Genomic DNA, 25,792 nt, shown 5'->3' on the forward strand with positions numbered 1-25,792 from the left:
ATTTGAAAAAAAATTTCCCATTATTTGATATTAAGTAATCTTTTTTCTAACATTTATTAGGCATTTACTATGTACTAGGCACTGCATTCGCACCTGAGATTCATTATCTCATATGATCCTCACGACAGCCTTCACAGGTTGATATCTTTACAGCTGAGACACTGAGAGATGTGGTAATTTGCCCAAGATCACACAGCAAGTCATGGCAGAGGTCAGATTTGAATCCAAACAGCTAATTTCATGGCTCACGGGTTACACTGCCTCCCTTTGCCTGATGTGACTTTCTTTCATGGTATCCACATTTCCACATTTCTTTAGCATTACAGGACAAGTGAAGTAATTGCTAGAAGCACGATGTGCAAAAACAGTGACAGCCTCCCAGCAACAATGGCAAGGGGTATCAGTCCACTCGGAATTCCATCCACATGGTAGAGATGTAGGAAGTTCCTGGCTACATACAGGTGAGAGACTCTCTTTTTATTTCCCGGGGACGTATGACATAGGAGGATTATTAATTTTGGTAGTATCTATCTCTAGGAAGGCAAGTCAACACAGATTTGAAAGATATTAGACAACAAAGGACACAGATAAAGAGAGGGGGAAAAAACAGGTGCATGGAATAGAAGGGATGCAGGCTTGAGGAGGAATTAGAATAGACAAAGGCTTGAAGAGCACTGATTCCCATTCTATCACTCTTCACACCTGCTACAATGGAGGTTGCTGAGCCACTGTTTCTCCCAAGTGTTAAATGAGACACTATCCAGTTCTTTCAATAAATTCATTTATGTTTTACACCACGAATTTTCTTTATCGTAAGAAATAATAAATAATGCAAGGTATTGAGGTGCTCTGAAAGAATGTTATTATTTTCAATCATGTAACCTGGGATCCAATCCCATTTTTAAAAATTATTATTTTTTAAAGATTTATTTATTTGAGAGAGAGAGCAAGCAAGAGTGAGCACAAGCAGGGTGAGGGGCAGAGGGAGAAGCAGGCTCCCCACTGAGCAGGGAGCCCAATGTGGGACCGGATCCTGGAACCCCAGGATCATGACCTGAGCTGAAGGCAGATGCTTAACCAACTGAGCCACCCATGCATCCTCAGTCCTGTATTTTATAGTTCTGTATAATCTCATATTCTTATTCCTAAATTCTATCCTTACATAAAAACTTCAGAGGTAAGCAATGTTTTTTTTCTGAATAATGACTCCGTGGAAACGGGGTATGTGTACCCTGTAATGTATCGATCTAGCTCCACTCCTTACAGGTATGATTACTGATTGCTGTTTTCTTAAAGAATAATCTGAATAGTGTGTCTCCAGAAGTTCAAGTGTGAAGGTGTACAAATGGTAAAAGAAAGAACGGGGGTAAGTAAACCAACTATGGAACTGTTCGCCCTGGTTATACACTGAATAAGTAGAATGGCAAAGACTTTCCAAAATTATTTGTCCAAACAATTGTAAGAGCTATCGATAATCCCTTTGTCCATCATGACTTGGTAGGACTAACTCATTTGAGAGAAACTGCAGGTTGAAATTCCGCCAGCATGTCTACCCGTATGACCCAGCTTGATCCCTCACATCGTTCATCAGACTTAATGCCTAATTATTTTTGCCTGTTTCCAAAAGTGAGCCCAACTGTCAGAGGACAAATGGTTTCCACTTCTGAGAATGTTTTTTTAAATGTGTCTTTAAAAAAAGCATGGACAATTTCAAATAGGAGTACCCCACAATTTTGAACATCACTAGAAGAAATATATAGATTTCCAGCATAACGAGCTTTCGTGATTTACCCACCGAAAGCTGCATCACAATATGAACATTACAAGGTTTCAGTATAATGAAAAGGCACATAATGTCCTTTCAGAGTCGGCTGGCTCCCCTCAGTGTTCCTTCTCTCTGCTTTCTCAATGAACGAACGTTCACTCAGCTTTATGCCCAGTGTCCCCTCACCAATCCCCCAGTGTCCGGGTGCAGCTGCATGACTGGTTATGTTCTGGCCCGTGACATGGAACCGGACGGATATGCCCTTGTGCTCTCCTTCCTGCTCGCAGAAACACTGAGGTGACGTGGAGGAGCCTAGCGAGTGATCTCAGATCGCGAGACAAGAGGAGCTTCCGGAGGATGACTGAGCCACCAGACAAAAGTCACCTGTGTCCTCACGCTGTGGAGCTGCCTTTACTCCAGGTGGCTTACGCTTGGACCGTGAGATGAGAAATAAACTCCAGTCTTGAAGCCACTGTTCCTGTGGCCAGACTTCCTGAACACAGCTGCCTTCACTCACTGTTCGGCTATCATTACTTATTAGATCACCGGCTTCTCCAGAAGCCATTCTTTAGAACTGGAGAGACGAAGAGGAGAATTAGGCAGCTGCCATGTTGTGGTGCACTCACATGACTTCTTCTTTCTGTGTGTGAGAGAGAAAGGGTTCTCTCTCCCTTCCTCCTCTGTGAGGCTATAAATCCTATTGGATTAGGGCCCATGCCATAAAACCTCATTTAACCTTATTTACCCTCTAAAAAGCCCGGTTTCCAAATATAGTCACAGTAGAGTTTAGGGCTTCAACATACAACTTTCAGGGGAGGCAGAAGACAATAATTAAGTCCACACCAACACCTAACCCTGGCACTGCCGTAACACCCCTGGCATAGCTCTACCATTTCATTTTCCACATTGAAATATGACACGCTAATTAAAACCTGCACGGAATAAAGCAATGAGAGCACAAATACCTAAAAACAGACCTGAAAGATTAATTATGAATTTCACAATGAAAGTATATAATAAAATGATATATAAAATATACAATAAAATACATTATCTTACAATCAATAACTGGGCCATCTTCTGTGCTTCTCTTGTTAATGGATCAACAATAGCAATGACATCAAAGAACATGTCATTCTCTTCAGGATTTATCGTTATAATGCTAGGAAAACAGAAAATAAGATGAAAGATGATCAGTTAAATTTATTTAATTATCTAATAAGTCTTAATCTCAGCTATATACATTCCTTTAAAAAAAAAGATTTTATTTATTTATTTGACAGACAGAGGTCACAAGTAGGCAGAGAGGCAGGCAGAGAGAGAGAAGAGGGAAGCAGGCTCCCGGTTGAGCAGAGAGCCCAATGCTTGGCTTGATCCCAGGACCCTGAGATCATAACCTGAGCCAAAGGCAGAGGCTTAACTCACTGAGCCACCCACCCAAGTGCCCACCCCCCGCCTTTTTAAGTAATCTCTACACCCAACATGGGGCTTGAATTTACAACCCTGAGACCAAGAGTCACATGCTTCACTGAGCCAGCCAGGCACACCTGAGCTATATGCATTCTTATTAATTGCTTTCTTTCTCACTGGATTAAAAAAAATCCTGACTACTTCATAGATGAAAATGCAAATTTATTTTTAATTCCAAGTTTTTATTTTAATTCCAGTTAGTTAACATACAATGCAACTACTAGTTTCAAGTACAGAATTGAGTGATTCCACACTTCGATACAACACCCAGTGCTCATCACAGCAAGCACCCTCCTTAATGTCCATCACCTATTTAACCCATCCCCCACCCACCTCTACTCTGGAAACTGTCAGTGTGTTCTCTATAATTCGGTCTGTTTCTTGGTTTGTCTCTTTTTTTCCCCTCCATGCTATGTTCATCTGTTTCTTAAATTCCACATATGAGTGAAATCATACAGGATCTGTCTTTCTGTGAGTGCTTTATTTCACTTAGCATAACACCCTCTACCTCCAACCACATCACATCTTTGCAAATGGCAAGATTTCATTCTTTCTGGTGCCTGAAAAATATTCCTGTGGTTGTGTATGTCAAATCAAATCAAAACTACAATAAGATACCACCTCACACCTGTCAGAATGGCTAAAATTAACAGCATAGGAAACAACAGATATCGGTAAGGATGCAAAGAAGCCCTCTTACATGGTGGGAAGGCAAGCTGATACAGCCACTCTGGAAAACGCAAATTTATTTATTTATTTATTTATTTGACAGAGAGATCACAAGTAGGCAGAGGGGCAGGCAGAGAGGGGAAAGCAGGCTCTCCGCCGAGCAGAGAGCCCGATGCAGGACTTGATCCTAGGACCTTGAGATCATGACCTGAGCTGAAGGCAGAGGCTTTAACCCACTGAGCCACCCAGACGCCCTGGAAAACGCAAATTTAAAAGCCTACTGTTTGTGTTCAATAAATTACGAAACTGGAAAGAATCAGAGAAAGTTAAAGTAAGATTCTATGAATGAGTGATTTTTAAAAACTCTTCAAAGAACAATAGTATTAGAGTGAAAACTAATTTTAAGCACCCCCCCCCCTTAAGTTTTCATGGGTCATACAATATTAAAAAATAAAGCCCAGGTAAGTTTTGTGTTAGATGATTGTATTTTCTCAGACTTGAGAATAAAATAACTGTTCAGTAGTTTTATTAAACTTAGTATCTAAAAAATCCCAACATATAATAGGAAAATTTGGGGGAAAAAAATCTCAAATTTATCATACTTAGTTTTACCCCAGTCACCCTCTCTTGACCTCCTCCCCTCAGTCTTCTTCCTCATGTCTTTCACTGAACTAAATTCTAAGTTAGAGGATACACTAATCTTTATTGATGTTGGGAAAATTAGTAAAAGCACAGAAAAGGCCAATGGAAGATAATAAATTCTATATTTACTGTAGTCAAAGTTAAAAGTATATATTTGACTAAAAGTACAGAATATTCCAACTGAATTACTATTTTAACATTGTAATACAGGAAGCCAGTTTTTCAAGATGTATGAATTAAATATCTTACATATTACAAGGGAAAAAAATTTCCAAATCAAAATGGATACCTGTAAAATTACAGGGACATTAGTCTTCTTTGGTGCAGGAAGACTATAAATAACTAGACTTTTGCAGTGAGGGGGTTAATTTCTCAGCAATAAAAGCTAATGTAAAAGTCACTTCAAATATGGGTCCTCTGAGAAAGAAACAGAAGACATTTTATTTTCTATGCAGTTGACATGATTTGATTTAGTTAAAATAGGAGTGACAGAATCGGACAACAGATCCTGCTATGTGACTACCGCTAGATGTAAGGGTTACAAATCAGATGTTGTAAAATTAAAGGGCCTATCCTCAATGGTTAATGACTTCAGTTATCCTGGTGAAAATTTTACAAATTACTGCCATACTTGCAGCATTATTCAAAACCGGGCATCTTTTGTATGCTTTATGAGATGCTCTGGTGGCCAAAGTAGGCATCTGTTTACTCCAATGATTGCCAATGCTGTGAGGTCGCATGTATCAGAACCCCACCGTGCCCATCATCTACCTCTCCGCGCATTGGTGGAGACTCAGGACAATTTTCTGAACAGACTCCTGAGCCTATCAGGAGGTACTCCATTGACTCAACTAAAAATGGAAGTAGGAGGTCTCTTTCCTCACACAATATCAACAAAAAGATGCCAACTCTACCTATACCACCCTTTTAAGGCAATGGATTTGTATTCAATTTGTCAAGAAACTATTGCTACACTTCATGCCATTATCCAGGAAGAATAACGTCAAGTACACAGATAGTCAATAACTATTAAAAGCTTAAGTCAGAGAAAGACATGAAGGACAGCTTGAGGTACATGCAGTCTGTCAAGTCTTAGAGAGAAACTAAGGACATTTCGAACCAGCCACAGCAATGGGAAGCTGCCACTCAGCCAATATCCCATCCATTCCATGCAGAGTTGTTTTACTGAATTAAATGAGCAGTTTCTGTATAAAGAAGGTCGAACCACCTATTTTAAAGATGTTGTTGAAAACACTATGCCTCCTGTAGTATTCCCTCTGTCTTCACAGAGAAGAGAAATTTCAGAGAAATTTCAGTGTCCTCTCTCTTCTAAAAACAGTTATATTTCACCTGGACAACTCATTTATTTCTTTTGTGAACTCTGAGAACCGTGTACACTGGAAAACTCACTGTTAAATTTGGGGTGTGTCTTGGCAGACACAAAGGCCGGCCACCCCTCCCTACAGCCCCCTTTCCTTCCCACCTGCCCTGGGAGCTCCAAGCTCTAGGATCAACAGCCTTAGAGGGGCTGCCTCACCAGCTCGCAAAACTGTGTAAGGGCAAACCCTCCAACAGTCCCTTTATAAATCTATCTGTTTTCATCTGCACACCCTCACACTAGTACGTGGGTATAGGTATGCACACTCACACACAAGCACACACCAGCAGCATCTCTGCGGTGCTGAGCTCTGACCCGACAGCCCAGCATTGCTAATGTGCTTCTCTCTACTTTTCCTACGATTCCAACACAAATCAAATCCAACAAAGTCATTCTTCCTTCATTAATACCATCAATTGGGTTATGGCTAAGTTTTGTTGGCCTGTGTCCTACTTTTTTTTTTTTTTAAAGATTTTATTTATTTATTTGACAGACAGAGACCACATCTAGGCAGAGAGGCAGGCAGAGAGAGAGAGGAAGGGAAGCAGGCTCTCTGCTGAGCAGAGAGCCCAATGCGGGGCTCGATCCCAGGACCCTGAGACCATGACCTGAGCCAAAGGCAGAGGCTTAACCCACTGAGCCACCCAGGCGCCCCTGCGTCCTACTTTTAAGGTGGGTATTCACCTGTCTCCTCCCAGATTAATGTGAGCTGATTTTGTGGTTTAATTTTCAGGTCCAATCTTCCTTCTCTGATTTCCATGTTTCGTTATTTGTCTAACAAATACACACAATACACATAACAGCTGCAAACATTAATTATCTATTATATTCAAGGCAGTAGGTCTGAGTCTCATAAAACCCCTGTAGGGGGAATCAACACTACATTTTATAGATTAAGAAACTGAAGCAATGAGAGGTCCTAGGGCTATGGTAACAGATTCAAAAATTGGGTGTTTTGGATAAGAAAGCTTATGCTATACCATACAACCCATGCTGATCGAGATAAACATATCAACCTGGGTAAACACAGAAAAAAAGGCTGAATGCCTAAATTATACTCATAAGCTCAGAAAATGGCAAATGATGGACTCTGCAAGTTTCAGGAGGCAGGAATTAGATGAGGATGTATATTGTATAAACAGAGGCACGCCAATACATACAGGCCACATGCCCATTTATATTTATAGTAATGCCCCAGAGATAACAGAAGAAACTGGGGTAACTGTAGACCAGTGTCACAAAGTCGCATCATACTCTTCCACCTTTATAAAAGAAGGCAGTAGGCTTAAAAGCAGCAGATGCATTGACAGATGTGACAGGTAAAGAAAGTTGAGACCAATCAACAATAAAACTATAAAAGATCATGGGGCGCCTGGGTGGCTCAGTGGGTTAAGCCGCTGCCTTCGGCTCAGGTCATGATCCCAGGTCCTGGGTTCGAGCCCCACATCGGGCTTTCTGCTCGGCAGGGAGCCTGCTTCCTCCTCTCTCTCTGCCTGCCTCTCTGCTTACTTGTGATTTCTCTCTGTCAAATAAATAAATAAAAAATCTTTAAAAAAAAAAACCATAAAAGATCAAATGTATCAGACATTTAACATGGGCATAAGTTCCAAACGTACCAAAATTCCCAAGTATAATATAGCATCATGGAACAATCTAGTGACTAATGTTTACAATGACGGTTTTGAGCAATCTGTGTTAAATTATTCCAGCACGTGGTATGCAGGAGTCAAAGTTGGCGCCTGGGGGGCTAAGTGGGTTAAGCCTCGGTCTTCAGCTCGGTCATATTCTCAGAGTCCTGGGATTGAGCCCCGCATCGGGCTCTCTGCTCAGCAGGGAGCCTGCTGCCCCCCCACCCTCTTCCTGCCTCTCTGCCTACTTGTGATCTCTCTCTCTCTGTCAAATTAAAAAAAATAATAACAAATCATCCTTAAGAAGAATTCCAGCAGATGTGTTTAAAAATATAAGTACTGAATCTCAGTTATCTGAGAACAGTAACACTTCCTTTCGAACAGTGCTACTTTCTTTAGAAAGTAATCTTCGCTGAGTTTACTCCTGCTTGTGTGTGAAGACCTCTCTAAAGACAGACGTCCTGCGGCTGAAGCTGGTGTCACCACTGGAGGTACACATGGACAACACGAGACGGCATCTGCCATAAAACCAGCCGGCTTACAAGAAAGTGCCAGCCACTGCGAGTCTGGGCTAAACCATTTGTCTCAATTGAGTTTTATAGGAGCAGTGATTAGAAAAAAGATCATATAATAAAGCATGCTTATAGTTTAATTATTTGATGTCTATCTTTTCCCCAATTCTGTGTGGTCCTTAATTAAAAACAACAGAAAAGGTTCTCTTCTGGGGACACAGAAAATTGTATGTATGTAGACAGAGCTTGGTGAATTTCATTTCGACTATCTTAGAGGAACTGTGTAATATAGTGAAATTACACACTAGTTTATTACCCCAAAACAGTATTTCTCTGAAGGCTGCTTTTGGAAATCTAATCTTCACAAAATATTAAATTTTTAACCAAAAAGTTTTCCAAGGATAAATAAGTTGCACAACTGCTAATTAACCAAAAATGAATTTTTCTTTCACCTTTAAGTAGATCATATTTCATAACTGTTAATATACTGATGCATACTGGAAATCTTTCCCTACTCCCAAGAATGCAGTGTTCTCTAAAGTTACTTACTTGACCAGAGAACAGTTTTCCTCTCAGAATACATTTGTCAGTATCTCAGGGTAGCGTTCCACTGAACACATCTTGGACACTATCTTGTATGTGTCTACATTTTATTATTTATTTATTCATTTAAGTAATCTCTACACCCAGTGTGGGACTTGAACTCATAATCCTGCGATCAAGAGTCACTTGCTCTTCTCACCGAGCCAGTCCGGCATCCCCGTGTCTACATTTTATTAATCAGAATTCTTTAGTAACTTGAATCTTCCATACACGAGAATATAAACATATTATTTATATATAATGATAATCCCAAGATACTACAAAAATCCCAAATGATCTTGAACAAGAAAGATGATTAAACAGATTATACTAGATAGAATTTACTTGAAGCTTCAGATCCTTACACATCATCCTTTATTTGCGAGAATATATAATTAACTGGAATTTATTTTCCTAATCTCATCAAACACATTTCTTCTCTAACAATTTTTAATTCTACTTTAAATTTTGCTGTACTTTAAATACAAATGGAAACCGTAATTGAGTATGGGACACTGTGACAGAAAAAGGCAGACACTACTCTGTTCTTACCTGTGATTCTCTCTCAGAAATGTGATATCATGGCGAGATGCAAGTTCAGGCAAAGAGGAAAGAAGGGCATCAACTTTCATAACAAGGTCACTCATGCTAGAAAAACAAGACAATGTATGAGTTTTTCAAAGGAGAAAGGTCCACATTTCATGTCATAAATGCTCTGAGAAAAAGAAATTTAATTTAAAATATCTCCAATAGACAAGCTTTATATAAATAACTTTTCTTCCAAACTTGTTAGTAATTTGTCAGTTTAAAGTAAGATGACTGTTGCTTTAAAAACCACCCTGCTTTTCCTTATCATTGATATGATCTTTAAACACTTCTAAGTGGTGTTCTTAGCAGTGTCTGTAGCATATGGTGAATCATTCAATTCAAGGCAATATTTGCTGAGTGTTGGTTATATGTCCAAGCAATGGGGCCCACATTGGAAAGAAAGAGCAGGAAGAACCACAAAGGGGGAGAGCTTTAAATATAATTAAGAAGTCCAGACTTCTATGGTCACAAATCAGTTTGAAAATTAATTAAAACTGTATAAGACATGGGACGCCTGGGTGGCTCAGTTGGTTAAGCAGCTGCCTTCAGCTCAGGTCATGATCCCAGCGTCCTGGGATCGAGTCCCGCATCGGGCTCCTTGCTCATCAGGGAGCCTGCTTCTCCCTCTGCCTCTGCCTGCCACTCTGTCTGCCTGTGCTTGCTCTCTCTCCCTCTCCCTCTCTGACAAATAAATAAATAAAATCTTAAAAAAAAACTGTATAAGACAAATACCTAGATTAAATATAACCAAATTTGAAAATCTATGATGGAGGAAATGTATTATATGTTCATTGATACACTGGGGCAGAAAATGTTGGCTGAATTTTAAGACAAGTTTTTGGAAAGAAGAGGAAAAAGAAAAGAAAGAATAAGCACTTCCATTTTATAAAGAAATTTAGATTCTGAGTAGGTTGAGAATCTGTGTCTACTGTATCATTTTTTACTGGACTACCAGGTTCTGACATGTAGGACTCTGCTTAATGGCCACTTAATAAACATATATAATAATAAACATATAATAACATAATAATAAACATATATTTTCTACTTGAAAATAGCTGGATATTGTCTCTTTACTGTAGAAAAGCCCTTGCTTCATGACTTTATTTATAATTTTTTATGTGAACATCATTTCCTAACTGATGAATTACTTCCTAAATGACAGAGTAAGTAAAGGACATCTATTCATCTGGATCAGAATTCCGTACTCAAGAGGAAGAATCAGAACTTTGAGTTCTGGCAAGAACCACCTAAAAGCCTAGCTGTATGCTACAAGACACTGGGGAACGCTGAAGTAAAGAACAGAAAAAGATGTAACAGAAAAACAACCCAAAAGGACACTGATCTGGCTAAAATATACGATGCCACTGACTTTACAACAAAATAATTATTAGGAAAGGAGTAATTTATATAATGACAAAAGGAACAATTCACTAGAAATGTAAGAGTTCTGAATCAGGGTATACATGCCTATAGCTCAAAATACTTAAAACAAAAATGGACAAAGTTATAATAATTAAATGATTGATTCATGATTCTAGCAGTGTTTCCACAAACTTCTTTTAGTAACTGACAAATAAAACAAGGTACTCAGTATTTCGATGGCTAGAAAAAACCTAGCATGTTCAATATAACAGACATGTATAAAATCCTCCTCACAATTAGAGAATATCCCTTTAAAAAAATGAAGCATGGGACAATGATGAGAATGAATCTTGTCTCACAAAATTCAGAGAAATAAATAATAAATGATATTCACAAACCATGGTCTCTAATCACAGTTCAAAACAAACTGGAAATCATTTATACACTGTGCCATTTAAAAAATCTGAAGCACATCTTATTCATTTATTCAATAAATATTTACTAGATGCCTAACAAGATCTAGGTATAATTCTATATAAAGAAGATAAAAACAATAAAATGGACCACGGATTTGCTTTGATGAAGCCAAGAATTATAAATATTTCAAAACATTAAAAAAAAATGAACAAATGTTAAAAAAAACCCAGAAATTTGAACATACTAACACTGAATCATAATGAAATATATTTTAAAACTTAGGTGATACAACTAAATAAGTGTAAGAGATGCTTTAAGGTGGTAATTTAAGGATATGTAAGGGAGAAAATGTGATATTAATAAGCTATGAATTCAACTTGAGAAGTTCATAAAACAGAATAGATTAAAAAGAAATAAAAAGAACTGAAACTGATAAAAAAAAACAAAACAATTAGGATCTTGGCATGTCCTAAGTCCACATATATGAAAAGTAAAAGACAAAAGTAAAAATAAGTCTAATAAAATAGACAAATCTTTTACTAAATTAAGCAAACTAAATCAAGAGAAAAGCCAACGTAAATGAGAAGTTTAAAAGCTGGATGCTAGGGAACAAAGCTGTTAAAATTCACAAATGACACGAGAGTCTAATAGTAGACAAAATGTTACAAAAATTGAGAGTTGAGCAAGAAAGATCAATATAGAACGTAATATTGTTCCTGTAATTTAGCATTAAACAATTTGAAAATGCAGTTTAAAATACACCCTTTACAATATGAACTAAAAGCATAAAGTGTAAGGGAATAAATAAAAAAATATGTGTAACAATGGAATACTATGCAGCCATCAAAAGAAATGAAATCTTGCCATTTGCGACGATGTGGATGGAACTAGAGGGTATCACACTTAGCGAAATAAGTCAATCGGAGAAAGACAACTATCATACGATCTCCCTGATGTGAGGGAGAGGAGATGCAACATGGGGGGTTAAGGGGGTAGGAGAAGAATAAATGTAACAAGATGGGATTGGGAGGGAGACAAACCATAAGTGACTCTTAATCTCACAAAACAAACTGAGGGTTGATGGGGGGAGGGGGGTTGGGAGAGGGGGGGTGGGGTTATGGATATTGGAGAGGGTATGTGCTATGGTGAGTGCTGTGAAGTGTGTAAACCTGGCAATTCGCAGACCTGTACCCCTGGGGATAAAAATATATGTTTATAAAAAAATAAAATTAAAAAAAAAATTCTATAAAAGGTAAAAAAAAAAAATGTGTAAGACCTCATGGGACATAAGTGAAAGCTTCACTGAAGGACCCACAAGGAACACTAAGTGTGTCTAACCATCTACATACATACTCTCATATATATATATATATATATTTTTTTTTTTTAAGATTTTATTTATTTATCTGACAGACAGATCACAAGCAGGCAGAGAGACAGGCAGAGAGAGAGGAGGAAGCAGGCTCCCTGCTGAGCAGAGAGCCCGATGCGGGGCTCGATCACAGGATCCTGAGATCATGACCTGAGCCGAAGGCAGAGGCTTAACCCACTGAGCCACCCAGGCGCCCCTCTCATATATATTTTTATATATAAATCATATCCCACAATTATATACCATATACATCAGTTATATACCTATATTATTTTATATATATTATATACACAACTGTATATATAAAATGTATTATACATTTATATAGCTATACACAAGCAATATATGACTATATGTAATAGATGGGTAATTTAATATTATATAATGATGGCAATTCTCCTTAAACTATCTATAAATTCAAAGAAATTCCCATAAAAATTCCAGGAACTTTTTTTAAAGGAACTTGCTATGTTGTTCCTAATCTTATTTATACAGAAAAACAAGTAGCCAAAAACAGTTAACACAATTTTGAAGAAAAGGCAGAATTTCTGCTATCTAGTATCAAAATTCATTATAGAGCTGGGTTAACTGGAGTGTGGGACTGGCATAAGACAGTACACTACTGGAACAGAATAAAGAGCCAAGAAGAATTGAAAATATCATTCAGTAAAAAAATGAAACTGTAAAACTTTTAGAAGAAAATAAAGGAGAATATCTTTATGAATTTAGACTAGAGAAAATTTTTATACATTGTACACACACACACACACACACACACACACACGTTCACACGCAGAGCACAGACAAGCCGTGAAGGAAAAAAACCTGGTAATATTTTCATATAGAAATAAAAAACATCTATGTATCTGGTAAAAAATTACAATAAAAAAGTAAACAGCCATGTCACCAACTGGGATATAATACACGAGGCACATATAATTGATGGAGATTAGTACAGAGAATCACAGAAAATATTTAAACATCATTAAAAGAAGAAAATAACCCGACAGAGAGCTAAGCAACACACGTGTGGGTTTTTTACAGAAAAGTAAACATAAGTGAATAATCGTATGAAAAGATACTCTACTTAAAGTCAAAGAAATGCAAATTAAAAAAAAGACACAATTTCAAATCCACAAGACAGAAAAAATTAACAAGTGGGATAACATCAAGTATTTAAGAACTGGGGAACGAGCTCTTGCGTTTCTGGTGGGAGTGTTAACTGCTGCCGCTACTAACAGTATGTGGAGAAGCAGAGGACGCACAGACGCTCCGCCCCAAATGCAACATGCCTGTGCTCTAGAGAAACTCCCACCGCGCAAGCAGACACTTCCCGTGCGTTCCTTACAGCGTTGCTGACCCAGTAAAAAACTACAGCCAAGTTAACTGTATCTCAGGATGGGATTGTATAAATGAACTATAGTATATGCATTAAATGAAACACTAAGAAGGAAGTGAAATGCAGAAACTAGCTCTACGTGCGTGAACGGAGGAAAGCTCCAGCAGAAGGTGCAAAGAAGCCACAGTAAACAGCATTTCTCTGTAGAAGTCGGGCATCAACACATCAACACGGATCACGGACATCCACGGAAGAAGCAAAAGCATAAACGCAAACCTGGGATCATGCACACACTTAGGAAAATGGTTACCTCTCAGGAAGGATGGAGACGGGCTGGGGGTGTTGAGAAGCAAAGAGGACAGTAAGATCCAGAGCAAACAAAACAAACTATTGTTATCTACGGTTTGGTGGTGGGGAGTATATGGATGCTTTTTGTTTTTTCAATATTCTCCACATACCTCTTATTACAGCTTAGGTACATATCTGAAACACTTTCTAATCTTAAAGAGAAAAAATAAGATGCAAAATAGCATCCCCCCAAAATGAATTGCTCTTATGATTTTAAATACTTACTTCTTTGAGCTGATTTCCATATTTTCAACAATGCCTTTAATTTTTTCTACTAAATTAGTAAATGTCATTTTTTCCAAGAAGTAAAAATCTTCTGTATAGAAATTTTCATCTAAAGGTCCTGAGAACTTAAAACGAAAGGAGTTTCATTATTGTATACCTTCTAGAAGATACCATTTTGGGACAAATATTTTCTCATCAGATAGATATTTAAGCAAAAACTGATTACAGATTAAACAGATGGTGGCTATCAGTTCCACAATTTACTAAATCTACTGGAAAACAAAGAAGAGAAAAATGTTTCTTACTCTGGTATTACAAATAACATTTGCATAAACACCAAAATCAAACTGACAAAATAAAAAAGGAGTAAATTATTTCCATTCGAAAGTTTCACTTTGAAACATAATACTTCCCTTCCAAAAACCAAAGGCTTTCCATCCTAAGGTAAATTTTGAAAGCAAGTGTCTATATTTTATAAATCTTTTATTTTCAATTTGCTTTTCTATTCACCTATAAATTGTGGTCTACACTGTGTTGATATAAATTGGTACATAATCAAGGCATAAAAGAGCAAAAAACAGCAAATCACATAATTACTTAAATGTACCAACCCATCCTCATTGAACTGATGCTGTACAGTGGTTTGGAGCCCAGCAAGGTCATGCAGCTCAGCTTTAAACTAGTAACTCTAGAGGGGCAAGGTGTCCAACTGCCATGTACCTAATTTTGTAGGATGGCTATTCAATCACAAAGACCACCAATTCAACTACCATTAGCATTCCCTGAGGGAACTAGTATGTGCGGTCATCAGCGAATCATGAATGCAAGCCCCAATGTAGGTCAGCCTGACATAGTCTTAGGCACTAGACAACTACACTTAAGGACAAACAACTGGAAGGCATATTGTCCAGAGCATTTTTTCCCCCTTGGTTAAAAGACCAGAATAAAATGGTTGTAGCAGACTTTCTCACTTCCCCTTCATCTGCTTCTGCAATTAATATTTTCTAAAAATTGATAAAGTTCTTGACTCTTTTCTCATTTGCTCATATCACAGATGATGAGCTGGGATGTCAGCATTCCAGCTAGACAAATACCATGTTTCACTTTAAACATAAAAAATGGGCTCTTAAAAATGCAAAAAAACAGGCACTATAAAACTAAAAGTACTCATATAAACATTTCATTGCCTTAGGATTTGGTACCCCTTTTAAGATAACTTTGAAAGCACTTTCAATGTTGTATTTTATACACTATGACTAGGAAAGGACTGGAAAAGAGCTGGATTTTATCTATATCACCTCTGTTATTAACCTACATGTTTTGTTAATAAATTAGAAAAAGGGAACCTCTCAAATTAGTTTAAGGGGTTAATTAGATCGGCTATCTTCACTGATTAAAATCCACCAGAGAACTGACTCTATTTCACCGATATAAGTTCAGTATGAAATAGCTGGGAGAAACGTGATTCTTTTGTGTCTTAATTCTTCTACTTAAAGTTGAACATAATATTTGTGGAATAAGGTAACTTAAATAGTATAAAATTCACAAAATGTCCACGTTGGGAAAAAGGAACATTGAACTTGAAAGTCCTGTAAAAACATAATACAACCTATTTAGTGCCTATCCAACCTATCCATATTCTTCTTCTTCTTTTTGTTTTTTAAAAGATTTTATTTATTTGACAGAGAGAGAGAGAGAGAGAGAGAGAGGGATCACAAGGAGGCAGAGAGGCAGGGAGAGAGAGAGGGGGAAGCAAGGTCCCTTCTGAGCAGAGAGCCTGATGTGGGGCTTGATCCCAGGACCCTGAGACCATGACCTGAGCCAAAGGCAAAGGCTTAACCCAATGAGCCACCCAGGTGCCCCAACCTATCCATCTTCTTTACAACACTTTGGAAATGTGATTTTTCAGTTATAGAGAGTAACTTGTAACAGAAATGCATTACTACCTCTGACAGCTCATTAATATTTTAGAAAACTCAGAGTACTCAACCATATACTGAGCTAAAAATCTCTCTACACTCATGGAGGTCTCAGCAACTGGCCTTGATTCTCTTCTGACTCTCATCAAGTGTAATGCAAATGGAGACTACAAAGGTATGCACTATTTCTTATGACAGCTTTCAAATATTTAAAGAGAAAACAGGAATTACTATTTATTGAAAATTTACTATCTGTGGCTGCTTTATGTGCTTTAGGTTTAAAAATATATTTAATCTCCGATGACTCTGTAAAATAGACTATCATCATTCCCTCTGTCCAAATGACATTTCCAAACCAAGTCTCAAAGAGGTCATACAATTAATGGTGCAAATGGAATCTGAATCCAGATTTGTTCGGCTAAGAAAAAGGTTGCTTGTCTCTCTGCTCTCTGCTACCCCTTGTCTTTCACCAATTTGTAAACATGTAGGTTAATAACAGTAAATTCATTATAATTATAGTAACAGTGTTATTTAGCACTTTATTGGCTACTAAAAACATATAAATTTTTAATTCTTGAGCATAGAGTAAAAAAGTATAAGATGATTGCTGCCCCCCCCGTTTTAATCATTACATTAAACAATTTGGCTTTGAGTATGTTCCAATTCTAACAAACATTTGGACAGGTTCAGAATTAAGACTGATTCTAAAGTGTCAGATTTCAATCACGGAACTATCTGGTTCAGAGTTGTAACTATCTGCTACAAATGCTCTGATTATTGTGCTTTTTAAGCATTACTCGGAGACAGAGTAATAAGCTAAGTATTACACGACAGCTCATAAACCACAGTACTGCTTTTCAGATATACTTTTCAATTTGAAACAGTCTTCCATAATAAATAAAAGTATAATTTCCTATGAAGCAAAACACAAGTCAATGTAATTTGACAATGTAACTGACTTAACCTCAATCTCCAGCTCCAACCTCTCCCCTGCATTCGACTCATATGTTCAACTGCCAACCCAACGAGCGGCGGTGGACATCCAGACTGACTGGTGAACTCCTCCTCTGTGCAGAATGAACTCCTTCCCCTTCCACTCCTCCTCAACAACCCCACGCTGTCTGCAGACTTCCTCGCCTTGATTACATGGCAAGCCCACTCTGCCGGTTACACAGTTCTCTCACATCCCACGTCAAGTCTGTCAGCAATTCCTGTTCACTCTTTCTCCAAAATACATCCCACAGCCACTCCTCACTACCTCCAGCAGAGACATTCTGGTCCAAGCCACGAGCAGCTCTCGCCGGGACTACTGAAATGGCTCCCAGATGGCTTCCTGACCCCCTCCAGTTTATTCTCAACAGAACAGCCACTAGAGATCCAGATAAAACATGAGTTGGATCATGTCAGTCCTCTGTCCAGAACTCTGAGCTTCAGGACTCATCACCCAGCCTAAAGCAGGAGTCCTTCCTTCCACGGCCTATAAAACCCCACAGAGTCTGGTACGGCAACGCCTTCGCTCGGCTTCTCTTCGGACTCCTCTCTTCATACCTGCGATTCCCAGAACACAGAGCAATCATCTCACCTCAGGACCTTTGTCCTCCATGTTCCCTCTATCTAGAACATTCTTCTTCCAGATATTCCACACGGCTTGCTCCCTCACCTCCTCTGGTTCTCTCCAAATGACACCTTATTAATAAGGATCTTACTTGTTCTCTGTTGCTCCCCACCAAAATATAAGCTTCACGAAAACATGTTTGTTCACTACTATTCTCTCAGAACCTAGAATGATGTTTGGTTCACAGCTGGTGCAAAATTAGGATCTGAATATATATTTTTAAGCTTTTATTTAGAGAAAGAGAGAGGGAGAATGAGAATCTCAAGCGGATGCCATGTTGAGTGCAGAGCCTGACATGGGGCTCAGTCTCATGACCCTGAGATCATGACCTGAGCTGAAATCAAGAGTTGGAGGCTTACCCGACTGAGTCAATGCCCAGGTACCCCTAGGATCTGATTACTTTTGTAAATTTCAAGGACAATGAAGAGAAACCATTATTCTAGGAAAAATAAACATAACTATCACTAACATTTATTATCACTGATATTGATAACAACTTATGAATTACATTAAACAATGACAAAGAAAACATAGGGGAGCTTTTTCATAATGTATTACCAAAAGGCAAGGTACTAGATATATCAGGTGTAATTTTTTCCTCTTCATCCCTTAAAATGCCAGAGAGCCAAAGATAGCCACATACTGTAAAACTGTTCTAAAAAGCTACATTTCGGGGCATGTGGGTAGCTCAGTAGTTAAGTGGCTGCCTCTGGCCCAGGTCACAATCCCAGGGTTCTGGGGTCGAGCCCCACATCGGGCTCCCTGCTCAGTGGGGAACCTGCTTCTCCCTCTGCCTGCCACTCCCCCTACTTGTGCATGCGCTCTCTCTGTCAAATATATAAATAAAATCTTTAAAAAAATTTTTTAAAAAATGAATAAAAAATAAATAAAAAGCTACATTTCTTCCTAGAGCAACCGGTAAAAAAAAAAAAAAAGCAATTCAATTTCTGTGCTTCCACATACCTCACTATCAAATTCACAAATACTTTGTATTACTATAATAACACATGACAACTGTCGTCACTGATTTGTAAAACAGCACTGAACAAACATGAACCTTTAGAAGCAAATGCAATTAGCTTGAACGCTGCTACACTGAAGCAGATAGATTCATCTGTGAAGGTTTGCAAATATGAGTCCCTCACTATTCTCCAATTCCTACTATTTAAAGATTCAACTAAGGGCGCCTGGGTGGCTCAGTGGGTTAAGCCGCTGCCTTTGGCTCAGGTCATGATCTCAGGGTCCTGGGATCGAGTCCCGCATCGGGTTCTCTGCTCGGCAGGGATCCTGCTTCCCTCTCTCTCTCTCTCTCTCTGCCTGCCTCTCCATCTACTTGTGATCTCTCTGCCTGCCTCTCCATCTACTTGTGATAAATAAATAAAAAATCTTTAAAAAAAAATAAAAAAAAATAAAGATTCAACTAAGAGCGAATAAGCAGGGGACCTGGGTGGCTCCGTCATTAAGCGTCTGCCTTCACTCAGGTCATGATCCTGGGATCCTGGGATCGAGCCCACATCAGGCTACCTGGTCTGCTGGAAGCCTACTTCTCCCTTTCCCACTCCCCTGCTTGTGTTTCCTCTCTTGCTGTGTCTCTGTCAAATAAATAAATAAAAATCTTTAAAAATTAAAAAAAAAAAGAATAAACATAATTTCAAGGGAAAATGATATGGTAATAAAACATTGGTGAAATGTAGAAAACAGGGGCGCTTGGGTGGCTCAGTCAGTTAAGTGTCTATCTTCAGCTCAGGTCATGATCCCAGGGTCCTGGGATTGAGCCCCTCTCCTCGTAGGGCTGCCTGCTCAGCGGGGAGTCTGCTTCTCCCTCTCCCTCTGCCCCTCCCCGTGCTCATGCATGTATTCTCTCTCTCAACGTAGAAAACAAAGAAAATGTTAAGAGTCTATTATATACAGCTTGGAAGACAATTTAGGCATATATAATTTGGTAGTTCAAGCAAAGATATGTCAAACACATTGCATTAGTTGAAATCTTAATAAATCTAAGCACCAGATTCAATTTTTTAAAACTTAAATCATTCCTGAGAAATAAAACCAGATTCTCATACTCAAAAAATAAGTAGATATCATCATGAATTCTGTAGTTCTATAAAGGTTCTCTAATCAGAAAAATGTTTCTGATATGCTAAGAAAAAAGTGATATAAAATTTTATACATACATATATATAATAGGACTATGACTCTGTATTTTTATAAACCAGACATGGCTATGTAGAGTAGAAAAAAGGGTTCGAAGGTGAAACTATTAATAATAAATTTTATTAGGAGGGTAAGAGTAAGAGTGGATTTCCTTATAGATTTTAATGATTACCTTAATAACTATTATGTTTTACCTTCAAAATAACAATCCAACACTTTCTCGGAAGTTAGTCAATTGTAGAGAAAAGCGGTAAGAAAAAAGTGTCACAAGGTACTTTTCACGCCCACTGCAACAGTGGTTCTCAGTCACAGTGCTGTAATGGATATGAAGTTGTTCGTTCTAGTACTAGTAACACAGCCAAATTAAAACTCTCCCCATGAAACAGTCTTACCCACCACCTTCAGCGCTGTCATCAGTGGGGGCTGGGGTGAGGAAACCAGTAGCATGCCCTATCATTCATGCTCAGACCTATGTGCTGTGTCTGGCATAGGAGCCCCGACCTCTGCAAGTGCTGCAGCAGGTATGTTGTGAGACAGACACATCTGAAACCCCTCTAGCACAGGTCCACGAGAAAAGTGAGCAACTGCTTTTTCTACTTACTTTCCCATTGCTGACAATACCTAGTTCTCCAGGACGCAACTGAAGTACATCTTGACAGAACAGCTGATGAGTTTGGAAAATATTCACTCCAACAGTGTTATATTTTTTCTCAAAAGCATTCTTATCCATCCCCTAAAGCATAAATTAAGAAGGATGAAATTAGCAAGAGAAAAATATATTAAATCACTTCCTTAAAGCCTGCTTTATATTAATGCAAAATTTGAAATTATTCTAAATTATGATTTTTAAAAGTACGACTTTCTTCTGCAACTTTAAAAAAAAATATTTCTTTGCCAAGTCAGTTACCATATTTGTAAATCTTGTTATGAGCAGATATGTGACATTCATTTTTAGAAAATTTCAGGTGGATTATTGATTAGTAATAGGCTGGGAGGCATCAACAGAAATTTAACATTAAAGAAATGAAACAAATGTTTATTAAATTCTGAACTCAGTAGCCCTATTTGGAACACTTGGTAAAAACAACGGTTTAAAATAGAAATACCCTATCTCACCTCAGTCTGCCAATCTCAAAAAACTAATTTAGTAATAATGTATTTTATTTCTGAAATACACAAGTAATCCTTGGTTAGAGTCAAAAAATATATGGACATTCACAGAAAATAAACCACGAACAGGTTCTTCACATCTGCACACCAAGACACACTTCTCCATATCAGTACTTATGAATATTTAATGTTCCATCACCTGGTATCTTATTAAAATGTAGTTCCTATTTCAGAAGATCCAGGGTAGGGCCTTAAATTCCGAATTTCTAACATGTTCATTGTTCCCACGATGGTAGGAATGTTTCACTGCACTCACTGAGCACTTACCACGTGGCTAGTATGACTGGGGCACAGAACTTAAATTATTTACTTATTTATTTTTAATTTCATATTTTATTTAAATAATAAATATTTCATATTTATTATTTTTATTTCATATTTCATATTTTAAAATGTTTTATTGTGTTCAATTAGCCAGCATGCAGTACACCATTAGTTTTTGATATAGTGCTCAGTGATTCATTAGTTGCATATAACACCCAGTGCTCATCACCACACGTGCCAGAATTTAAATTTTAACTTAATTTTCATTTAAGTCTTAAAGAGCCACATTCAGTTTAGTGGATACAGTAATGGACAGCACAGTCTTAGATCCTGCTTTCTTCCAAAATCTCCATCTCAATCATCCCATCTCTGACCACAAGCTCCAGAACTTCCAGCTCATGCAACCTGGTGTCATCAGACCATTCATTATTCAACCCCTTCGGTCCTCAACCCCTACCATTTATTTACTGACCATCATACCTGCCATAATTTTCCTCCTGAGTTACACCCCAAAGTCCTTTACCACAACAAAAACCTTCCATGCTTAGCTCCCTTAAATGCCTCCCTGAATTCATATTCACCTGGCAAATCCCCAGCTCTGTTTGAACACAACTCTGCTTCCCCTGCAACTAGAACCAAACTGTTAATACAGCTAGAGAAAAACATGCAACTAATACTATTTTCACTTTCAATTTAGGGTCATTAACATCAAGTGGGCCCTAAGAAACCTTCCCATGCTAATGTATTAAATTCACTTGCCTACTCTCAGAATAATAGAGAAATATGTGGCATTTTCTCCTCTTTCCTCCAACCCCTAATAATACCTACTCTTACTCTTACACTTGGCAATGACCGGAATTTCTTCTGAAAATGAATATAATTAGAAGTACTTCATCCTGCTGCCACCAAATAAATCTACCCTTCTACAACTGTGCCCATACATTCTGCCTTCCTTCTGGTTAAAAGAGACAAACAGTTCCTTTTCTTTTTTCTTTTTTTTTTTTTTTTAAATTTCAGAGGGAGAGAGAGAGAGAGAACACAGGGAGGAGGGGCAGAGGGAATGGGTTTGAGAGAGTCTGAAGCAGACCCCATGCTGAGGGTGGAGCCCGACATGGGGCTTGATCCCAGGACCCTGAGATCACGACCTGAGCTGAAACCAAGAACCAGATGCCTAACTGACTGAGCCACCCAGGCATTCCGAACATTTCTTTTCTTAAGACCAACAGTTAACACTTGTCCACTGGATCCTGGCACCTCTCATCTACTCAAGAACTTTGCTCTTAACTCTGGTCCCCTCTCTCTGTATCATCCTTTCTCATTGTTTGGATGGACTGTGTCCATATAGAACAATGACATCTCCCCAGTTTAGAAATCCTTGACTTCAAGACCTGTTCTAGATACAAAATATTTCTCTGTTCGTGATAAAATAAAGTTTTTTTTTTTTAAAGGGCTACTTACATTCATTTCCTGATTTCCCATTCTCTTTTCAATCTGCTTTTATACCTATTACTCCACTGAAACAATTCTCATCAATGACCACCTTAATAAGTAAATGGTCAGTTATGAAGCCTATTTCAGGAACATCTGGCATAGTTGATCATTCCTCCTTGAATTATTTTCTCCAACTGGCTTTCAGGATACCATACTTGCCTGGTTAAGTTCCTAACTTGTTGGCTGCTCCATCTGTCTCCTTTACTGGATCATCCTTTTCTTGCACACTTCTATATGTTGGCATGTTCCAGGGCTCTGTTTTCAGCATCTCTTCTCTCATCCAACTTACTCCTGAGGTATCTCATCCAGTTTCTTGGCTTTAAATTGTGTATAATGTTGGTAACTCTCAAAAGTGTCTGACTCTAAAAATACCCCAACAACCCTGAATTGATTTCTATACTCATTAACTCAACTGTCAATCCAACATCTCCATTTGAATGTCCAACAGGAACTTCCAACATGTTCAGACTTAACTTTTGATCCCTTATGTGTCCAAAGCTCATCTAGATTTCCCCATCTCAAAAAAAGACACCACCATCGATTCAAGCCACTCAAGCTAAAATGGAAGGGTATTACCTTTTATGTCACATACAACTGATCAGCTAATCCTGTTGACTAGAGTTGTAACAAATATATGTGCCAACCACCTCACTATCTCTACCACCACCACCTAGTCCAAGACACCATTATTTCTTGCCTCGATTATCGCAATAGCATTCTAACTGTTCATCCCATTTCCATTCTTGTCTGCCTACCACCAAATCTTCACATGGCATTCAAAGTCATCTTTTTAAAGATTACTCACTTCTTCAAGATTCCTCAGTGGTTTCCCATTATACTCAGGAAAGACTTCAAGCCCTTACCATGTCCTACAGGTGCTTGAAATATCTGGGTTCTGTTCCTGACCTCATCTCCTTGTAGTCTCCACATCGCTGTCTCTATTTTGCTCATGATGATCTTCTGCCCATATTCAGACCTGGAAAGCTGACCTCTGAGGCAGTCCTTTAGACTTACTGTGTTCCTTAATCTGGTACATTCTTCCCGCAGATTTTCCATGGCTTGATTTCTCGTTTCAGACCTCTGCTTAAATGTAAACTCTTTAGAGATGCCTTCCCTGACCACTCCAGCTAAAAGAGCATCCCTCAAACTATCTACCCTCTTCTTTCTTTATATTGTTCCAGTACTATTCAGTCTGTCTGTCTCTCCTACTACCAGGTAAGCTTCACATAAGCAGGGACTGAATATACCTGCCTTGTTCACAAGTGCATCTCCACTGTCTGGCAGACAATCAGAAAATAGTTTTGAAAGGATTAATGAATCTTCCTTCTTGAGGATCATTTTCCATCTTTATAATGTCCCTCATACTGGATCCCTTCAGGGAAATACCTGAGTATTATTTACATAATCCTTTACCTCCCATTTCTTCATTTAAGTCCATGTCCTAACCAGAATGCCATCAACTTCAAGGATCACAAAGTAGTAGTAGAAATATTTGGTTTGCTAAATGCCTTGATGCAAAGTCATATCATTTAATATTTATCTTTTCTCGTTTGAAGGAATGTTTATTATGCCCAATTGCTTATACTTATTTATTGATGTTTTTCAGCAACATGGTAACACTGGCTTATACTTCCTAAATACACAACAGATACTTATTATTCCAAACAAATAGGTACTGACCTCAGTAAGGAATGTTTTAATTTTTTCTCCAGAGTAAATAGCTGTAGCAGTTTCTTCCTTTGCCAGTTTCCTGAGAAAGTTTCTCAAAAAGCTGTTTTTCTGTGTAAGAAAAGCTGCCAAAACTCCTCTAGAAATAGCTGTGTTCTCTTCATTTATTTTTGAAGTAGGATTATAAATAACCCCCAACCGACTGTGAACACTTGTTTTCTGCAAAACACATTTATAGGTGAAAAAGATCAGATTTCGCATGTCTTTGTACAGCTGAACTGTTTTCTTTCCCATCAAGTCTGTTCAGTGTACCACACAGCATCTTTCTGGGTGGACTGTACTGAACGTGCACCTACTGACACAGCCTACAAACAGCCATTGTAGTAACTTGAAGTGCTTCACCTCTTAGTATAAAGTGTTTTAGAATGCAACTTTGTTTACCCTCTTTTTGTGTGTGAAATGACACATATAAAACAATACAGAAAACAGAAGTGCAAAGCTTAATGAAATTAAGCCCATAAAACTATAACCCAGGTGGAGAAACAGAGCCATATCAGCAACCCAGAGTCATCTCTCTTACACCCTGCCTGTCACTACACCCTCCCACTTTTCTAGAAACAACCACTACCCTGTTATGTATTGGTTGTATCAATCTTGCTGCTTTCTGGTTCATCCCCTAAGTATCATCGTTAAACATTTAAGCTGTTTTCAACTTCATATACATATAATCCTACAATATGTATTCTTTCCTGCTCTGTTTCCACTTAACATATTGGTTGTGAGATTTGCCAACATTGTTTTGTGTGGCTGTAGTTTTACAGAATTCCACAGGATTCTGTAGGATTGTACAGAATTCCACAGTATGAATATACTCTATTTTATCTATTCTACTGATGCTGGGCATTTGATTTTTTTTTCCTGTTGGTATTCTACAAACAGAGCAAGAAGAATACAGTGTTAGCCATGAAGTCTTCTTGCCAGAACATGCTGAAGCTGAATCTAATTAAGCTTCAGACATAACTTCCAGTACAGAGGAGATATGAGAGCTAGAGAAAAGTTAAAAATACTACAAGAAAAAAAAATCAGTGAAATTCAGAATGTGGGATTTTTCTATAAAGCAACTAACTTGGTCTCTTTAAAAAGTCACCAGACAAAATGTGGATGTGACTGTTCTACAACAAAAGAGACTAATGAAATTTAACAATGAAATG

The 25,792-nt window shown here is 38.1% G+C and overlaps 1 protein-coding gene across 3 annotated transcripts in view; it reads right to left on the minus strand.

The window, feature by feature from the left end:
- The window catches only part of UGGT2 (UDP-glucose glycoprotein glucosyltransferase 2), a 194,996-nt gene that overhangs the window by 44,685 nt on the left and 124,519 nt on the right, over positions 1-25,792 (minus strand). For all 3 annotated transcript variants that reach the window (XM_047720254.1, XM_047720253.1, XM_047720256.1), the window contains exons 21-25: positions 24,594-24,800; positions 20,590-20,721; positions 14,301-14,425; positions 9,199-9,294; positions 2,825-2,927 (exon numbers count right to left, since the gene is read on the minus strand). In XM_047720254.1, coding sequence (XP_047576210.1) covers positions 2,825-2,927; positions 9,199-9,294; positions 14,301-14,425; positions 20,590-20,721; positions 24,594-24,800 — 663 coding nt within the window. The remainder of the gene's footprint in view (positions 1-2,824; positions 2,928-9,198; positions 9,295-14,300; positions 14,426-20,589; positions 20,722-24,593; positions 24,801-25,792) is intronic.

Source organism: Lutra lutra, chromosome 3 (genome assembly GCF_902655055.1).
Source record: "Lutra lutra chromosome 3, mLutLut1.2, whole genome shotgun sequence".
NCBI lineage: Eukaryota > Metazoa > Chordata > Mammalia > Carnivora > Mustelidae > Lutra > Lutra lutra.